Genomic DNA, 7547 nt, shown 5'->3' with positions numbered 1-7547 from the left:
TCTAGAAGTCTCAACTCACCCCACTATGGAAGCCCGGGTGACAGCGGGTGACCGCTGGCCAGGCCTCTTCCCTGTGTGGCTGATCCTCAGTCCGTCCACTCCTTTCCCTCATTAGTTTGCTGGTGCTTTCACAAGTACCTGTCAAACACGGTTTTTAGAGGATTACAAATCAAAGGTAAGACCCGGAAATCTGAAATTTGGCTCCACGTATCTAGGAAAGTCTATCAGCATTTCTTATACCCCGTGTCACACCCAACAAAGCTCTAGGAGCCTGTTCATTTCACTGGCACCTCTGGCCCCAACCCTCTAAGTAGATTTCTCTTCTGCTCTTACCTCTCACTAGCCTGGGTCAATACCCAGCCCTGAAATCTCTCTGATTAAGAAACAACAGATCCTGCATCATTGACTCCTGTTCCCCAAGAGGGAAGGGCCTAGGAAGGAGGCAAGAAAACTGGATCTCTTCTCAGCAGTACACACTTATTTACAGTACACACAGTATTTAGGAAACCCTGCTTTAGGGGTAAGTCATGAGCGATAGCTGAGCATGGACTATATAGTCCCTTAAAGTCTGAAGAAATTGGCGGGACTCCTGAGGAAACAAAATAACAGGTAGCAGACAACTAAAGACCAGATGTAACAGGATAACATTAACAACAGATTCCAGAGAGAGAGACCTCTGTGGAAAACATTTCACAATGACAGGCACTAGACAAAGGATGGCATCAATCTTGGAGTTCTGATTAAAACACATTTGACCTAAGATTCTAGAAAATCAGCAAATACTTAGTAAGTACCAAGGACCATTCAAGTGACATACTGAAGGCATGATACAAGCTGTCAAGGGGTGGACAGGCACACTGGGCTTGGCTGCTGCTGCTTGCCAGCTCCAGCCCTGTCTCACCTTGTCTCCACCTGCCTCTCTCCACCTGCCTCACTGCAGACCTGCTATAGGTGATAACAATCCCACATGCCCCGCCCCTCTTGCACAGCTCTGCCTCACTGCGATCTTTCATCACTTGTGAATTTATCTATCTAGGGGATCTCTCGCTCACTAGACTTTAAGTGCCCAGTGAATGGAATTCATGTCAGTTTGGTGCCCAGTACAGCTCAGCGCTTAGCACAATGCCCGGCCTGATGCTCAATAAATGGAGCAAGAGGAAGGAGGGAAGGAAAGAGGGAGGGAAGAAACTTGCTTCAGGTTCCCATAGCTGTACACAATGTAATGAGAGACTTAGATAGCATATTTCATAAGGTGTGACATGATAAACCATTAAAAACATAGCACAGACAATAAAGACCACCCCTTGAGGGAAGGAGAGGCCATTCCTACTAGCTAAGGTCTAGAAAGAGCTTTACAGAGAAGTTGAGGCTTGAGCTTAAAAAACAAAGGACAAATAGTATTTCACAAATGAAGAGAATTAGGAGTCTTTATAGGTGGTACAGTATGAGAGAAAGATATTGTAGAAAGCAAATATGTACTAGGCATATTTAAGGGATGGTTCAAAAACCTGGAAAAGCGGGCTTTGCAGGTGAATAGGCTGAAAAGGCCAGACAATGGAGGATTGAATGTCAGGCTTAAATAGTTCATTATTTTTTTCAATCGGCGGTTGGGAGCTATTGAAAATGTTTGAGGAAGCAAAGAATCTAATTAAAGAACTGCTTATATCAATCTGGCAGTAGAATTAAGTGAAAGGAGACACTAAGTCCATTAAGAGGCCAGCAAAAGGGCCCTCCCTGGTGGTGCCGCAGGTTAAAGTGCAGCACTATGAAGCTGTCCGTAGCCACTGCAGTGCACGCTTAGTTCCCGGCCAGGGAGGTGACTCACATGGCACAGCAGACCTCTCCTGACCTGCCCACTGCTCCCCTCAGCAGTGTGCTTCAGTGGGTCTGCCTGTCCTGCTCCCCACTTTGTTGCTGGTGAATCCTCTCACCCCCAACCCCCTGCACCTCTGGCCTGTGCATAAATACTTGTTTAAATACATAAATACTTATTTAAAAGACAGAGAGAGAGAGACCTGCAAAAGATTGGGGGCAGGGAGAAGTAATTGCCACAGGCCCTGGTCTATTATATTAAAGGTCTGGAGTGAGATGAGGGATGCTGGTCATAAACAGATGCTGGTGGCACAATGGGTTAAGACACAGCACTGCAAGCTAGCCACAGCTGCTTCAGTATGAGTTCGATCCCCAGCCCCAGACGTGATCCACATGGTGCAGCAGACTTCTCCTTTCTCACCTGCTGCTCCCCTCAGCAATGTACTTTGTTGACCTGCCTGTTCTGCTCCCCAATCTGTCTCTGGTGAATCCTCTCACTGCTCCTGCACCTCTGGCCTGTACCCCAGCTCTGTATGCATAAATAAATAAATCTTTTTTTAAAAAAGAGAAAGAAATTATAAAGCAAGAAATACAGGCAAGATCTAAAGAATGTGACTGATAGAGTCAGGGTGCCAAACAGGAAACAAGTTACATTCATGGCTAAATGTACATCCTTCAGTAAACCAGGGAGGATGTACAAAGCTGTGGGCAGGGTTAAGAAACCAACAAGGGAAGGGGAAGCAACAATCTTCAACCTGAGGGGACAGTTACTGGAACTTGGTGAGTGAGCTATTGCTGCCATGAGAGCCAGGGTCTCAGGGAGAGGAACTCAGCGGTCCACAACTCTACCAGCACTTTCCACTGGCCAATTCTAAGGGGAAGCCCAGGAGCAAGGGAGGCTGTGTGCCGCTGCCCTAGGAGCTAACCTCCTAGAGCACAGAAAGGTTAAAAAAGATGGAGTGCTGATCTGGAAAGGAAAAGAGAGTTTCCTGGCTAGCCATGGCAAGCTACGCATGTGTGTTCATCTCCAGGGAGACGATGGATGGAAAGCAAGAGTCAGATAGTGAAAGAGGGAATTAGGAAGGGTTGTAGATAGTTCAAGAGGTAATGAACAGCTGAGAATTTGAGAAGATGAAGCTCTTTCAGGGAAAGGTAAGGAGATAGAGTCCCTAAGCTAATGCAAAACACACCATTTGGGATCTTTAGACCCTGTGATATCTGTGTCTTGCCTAGAAACAGTCATGAAAGTTGGGCCCTTGTATTTAATTATTTTACGGACTCCAATTCCTTCTTCATTCCCATAACTACTACCTCTTGACTTCTTGTCTGAATCTTTCTGATAGTCTCCTTGTGACTCTGTCTCTGATGTATTCTTTTCCTGTAGTAGAAAAGTGAAGCACAGCTCTGAAGCTAGAGTGTGTGGAGGTAGATGTTTAGCCCTTTCGCTCCTGTGGCAGTAATAGCTCACTCACCAAGTTCCAGTAACTGTCTCCTCACATTTAAGTTTGTTGCTACCCCTTCCCTTGTTGGTTGATTAACTCTGCCCACGGCTTTATACATCCTCCTTTTATTAAAACAGGCCCAGTTAGCCGTGAATGTACCTTCTGTTTCCTGCTTAGGGACCCTGACTCTAAGAGTCCCAACATCTCACTACTTGGACTTCAGTGATGCAAACAGTTTCTTTTTATTTCTTTATCTGCCCAAATCTGGTGCCACCCACCCTTCTACCTTTCTGCTATTTCAGCTCTGCAGGGATAAATTGACTGAGGTTTTTTTCTCCCACATTATCTAAACCAGCCCAGCCAGAGAAATCCTTAGTTAATTCTCAAACATCTGCCTCCACATCCTCTACCTCCTGAGCTGTGCTTCACTTTTCTACTATAGGAAAAGAACACATCAGAGACAGAGTCACAAGGAGACTATCAGAAAGATTCAGACAAGAAGTCAATGAGAAGAAGCAGAGAGGGAAATTAGGATTCACCTCAACATTTTATTTGCATGAGCCACACAGTGATTAACTATACTCTGGGCCAGATAGACCTGCTGTTGAGTTTGAATCCTGCCACTAGTTGACAATGTGACTTGGAAAATTACTGATTTCCATAAACCTCAATTTGTCTGTAAAAATAGGAATAACTACGTTACATGGTAAACATTTAGCACAATGCCTGGCACATTGCAAATAATTCCTTAGCAGTGCCAGCTATTAGAGATCACCATCACCATTACTATTATTTGAATGGTGATGTGCTGCCATTGTATATGGTTACTGTACTGTCCAAAAGTAGTTAAAGTTATCAATATAAGGCATATAAGACCATCAAGGAAGATAAAAGGGTAAAGAGGTACAGCATGTGAATATGGAATATGAAATGATAGAAATAAATTATGTGAGGGAACAGTAGAGAATAGTCCTGGAAAAAGCATATTCAGATTGAATGGAATCCTCTATCTCCTTGTACTAGCACTTTCTTCAGGACTAGGATCGCGGCAGGAAGTGGTTTCATTCACAGACAACCACCCTCTTTACGCAGAACTGCACCTTTAGCAGCTCGCGTGAACAGAACTATTAGGCACATGCCGAAGTCCCGCCCAGGAGCGAGACAGCCAATCCAGAGAAAGGATTACTTTGCTTGCGTTCCGGCGCAGGGCACCGTCGCGCCGGAAGTGACGGTGGCGGTATTTGATGATGGCGGTTCGTGACGCGCTGGACGCCTAAGGCGGGGAGTCGGGGCCGAATCTAGCGCTTGGAGGCCGTCGGCAGCCTGCTGAGAGCTGTGGGCGCGCCATGGTCCTGGGCGGGCAGTGGGTCGAGTGTTGCCTACAGCTGCGAGTGTCCCCCACTGGTGTATTCGTCGTGGCCTTTGCGGCGCGGGTGGCCCTGGTCTTCTATGGCGTCCTGCAGGACCGCGCGCTGCGCGTGCGCTACACCGACATCGACTACCAGGTCTTCTCCGATGCCGCACGCTTTATGGCGGATGGCCGCTCCCCGTACCTGCGCGCCACCTATCGCTACACGCCACTGCTTGGCTGGCTGCTTGTGCCGGGCGTGCATCTGGGCGCGCTCTTTGGCAAGTTTCTCTTCATCAGCGGGGACATGGTGGCCGCCTTCTTGTTGTACCGCTTGTTGCGCCTCCGCGGCTTAGATCGCCGCGGTGCCTGCGGCTACTGCGTCTTCTGGCTGCTCAATCCGCTGCCCATGGCTGTGTCCAGCCGCGGCAACGCCGACTCTTTGGTGGCCTGCCTGGTGCTGGCGGCCCTTTACTTGATCGAGAAGAAACTGGTCGCCTGCGCCGCGGTAGCCTACGGGTTTGCGGTGCACATGAAGTTGTACCCGGTCACCTACATCCTGCCCATCACCCTTCACCTGCTGCCGGAGCGTGGCGACTGCCCGCGGCCGACCCAGTATTCGTTCCAGGCCAGCCTGTACGAGTTCCTGAAGCGATTGGGCAGTCGGCCCGTGCTTCTCTTTGTGGTGGTGACTGGACTCACATTTTTTGCCCTGAGCTTTGGTTTTTACTGTAAGTACGGCTGGGAATTTTTGGAGCACACCTACTTGTATCACCTCACCAGACTGGACATCCGGCACAACTTCTCCCCATACTTCTATATGCTGTACTTGACTGCGGAGAGCAAGTGGAGTTTTTCCTTGGGCATTGCTGCCTTCCTCCCACAGTTCATCTTGCTGTCAGCAGTGTCTTTCGCCTATTACAGGGACCTTGTCTTTTGTTGTTTTCTTCATACGTCTATTTTTGTAACTTTTAACAAAGTCTGCACCTCACAGTACTTTCTGTGGTACCTCTGCCTTCTGCCCCTTGTGATGCCGCTCGTGCGAATGCCATGGAAGCGAGCTGTAGTTCTCCTACTGCTGTGGTTTACAGGGCAGGCCCTGTGGCTGGCTCCAGCATATGGGCTGGAGTTTCAAGGAATGAACACTTTTCTCTTCATCTGGCTAGCTGGTTTGTTCTTCCTTCTTATCAACTGTTCCATCCTAACTCAAATTATTTCCCATTACAAGGAGGAACCCTTGACAGAGAGGATCAAATATGACTAAGATGTCCTCCAATAATTCTGCTGCTTCTTTTATGCTCTGATGTATGGACCAGAAGGGAGCTTTGGAGATTTTTAAAAACGTCCCAAGCACTCGATAGAGCTGATCTGTTGGGAGCATAAAACCTGTTCCAAAAGTAATTAAAACGAATGTTTGCCTCATATATAAAGGAGGTCCACCCTCTTGGAAATCTTAGGACTGGTTTACCTGGGACATGATGAGATCTAAAGGTTATCTATCTGAAAATGGGCAGGCTGATGAAAGCTGCAGCTGCCAAAGAGGTCTGTGTAGAAAAATAGAGGAATATAGTCAGAGAGGTAAGATCTCAGCCAATATTTGTTCTCCTTAACATTCTAATGCTGTTTGAATCAGTCTTTATCTTTTAACCCCAACTCTTTTCAAAGCTTTCCTAATTGCTGTGAAAATTCAGTGTTTCTAAAGTACAACTTTTCGATATAAAGTATTAATACTACTGTGTTTAAGTTGGGAAAGTTAATTCTGTGTAAGTGGGGTTTATGAGATAAAGAATCCAGAAAGTTTAAATAGTAATCATGTTTCCTGTACTTGTTTTATAACCCAGTTTTTCAGGACTTAATCCCCTGGTATCAGACTACCACTTGGTTTTATGCAAAAAGATAAATTTAAATTCAACCAACTTTAAACTTGCATCTTGCTTTTGATGTTTGAGGTCCTCAGACTAATAGGACCTTTAGTAGTGTTCTCTACCTGTTTTTAACTTTTTGATTGCTAGAGTAGTATTTTTCATCTAGAGTTAAGGTTGTTTTTGTTGTGAAAGTGAGTATTAGTACATTTTAGGTGATTAAAAAGTTAAATTATTAGTAATACATTTCCCTGCTTAACAATAATCCACTTAGGAAAATAATCCATTTTGGAAAATGGAGGCTTGTACAGGAACTACTAGAAGCATAGGAAGCCTTCAACACCAGGAAATGGCCTTGGAAATGAGGCTTTGGTTATCAGGTCCATTCCCTTCCTGTTACAATATTTCTGGGAGAAAATGCTTTCTGAGTTTCAAACAAGCAACCTAAAAAAAACTTAATATGCCCATCTAGGTTGAGGACCCCTAACACAGTAATAGTATGAGTTTGATTTTATGACTGAGGCTTTAAAAGATGAGTACTTTAACCTTCAAGAAAAGTTCCGGAGGATTGGTGTATCTCATGTCAGTTCATGTCAGGGGCTGAAAGTCTGCACACTGGTCATTATTAACAGAAGTTCCTGCAGTACTTCTTTGATACCTTTTGGGACCTGCTACTAGAAGGGGAAGAATGGGTGGTTTTGCATGAGTTACTGTTGAAGTGAAAATGAGAGCTGTTGACAGTCCTTTCTTAGAACATCTCTTAGCACCCTGTAGGTCTTACCATCAGGGCTGTTGGTATATGACTTCACTTGTGACCTTCCAGCCATTGCATTTTTTAAAAAAAGATTTATTTATTTATGCATACAGAACTGAGGCATAGGCCAAAGGGCGGGGGCGGTGGGTGGTGAGAGGATTCACCAGAGCTGAGAGCAGAATAGGCAAATGTACTGAAATACACTGCTGAGGGGAGCAGCCGGCTGACCAGGAGAGGTCTGCTGCACTATGTGGGTCACCTCCCTGGCCAGGGATCAAACTCATGCTGTGGGGAGTGGGTTGGGGGTAGGTGGCATTTCATTCTTTTTT

The 7547-nt window shown here is 46.0% G+C and overlaps 1 protein-coding gene across 1 annotated transcript; it reads left to right on the top strand.

Moving 5' to 3' along the window:
- Positions 1-4530: 4530 nt before the first annotated feature.
- On the top strand, positions 4531-7317 carry PIGM (phosphatidylinositol glycan anchor biosynthesis, class M). Its single transcript, XM_004688084.2, has one exon. It carries the CDS (start codon positions 4601-4603, stop codon positions 5864-5866), a length of 1266 nt encoding a protein of 421 aa, XP_004688141.1. The 5' UTR covers positions 4531-4600; the 3' UTR covers positions 5867-7317.
- The last annotated feature ends 230 nt before the right edge of the window (positions 7318-7547 follow it).

This window comes from Condylura cristata, unplaced genomic scaffold (genome assembly GCF_000260355.1).
Source record: "Condylura cristata isolate star-nosed mole 26May11 unplaced genomic scaffold, ConCri1.0 scaffold00024, whole genome shotgun sequence".
NCBI classification, from domain to species: domain Eukaryota; kingdom Metazoa; phylum Chordata; class Mammalia; order Eulipotyphla; family Talpidae; genus Condylura; species Condylura cristata.
Note: the sequence above shows the minus strand (reverse complement) of the source record. Positions and strands in the feature narration are given on the sequence as shown.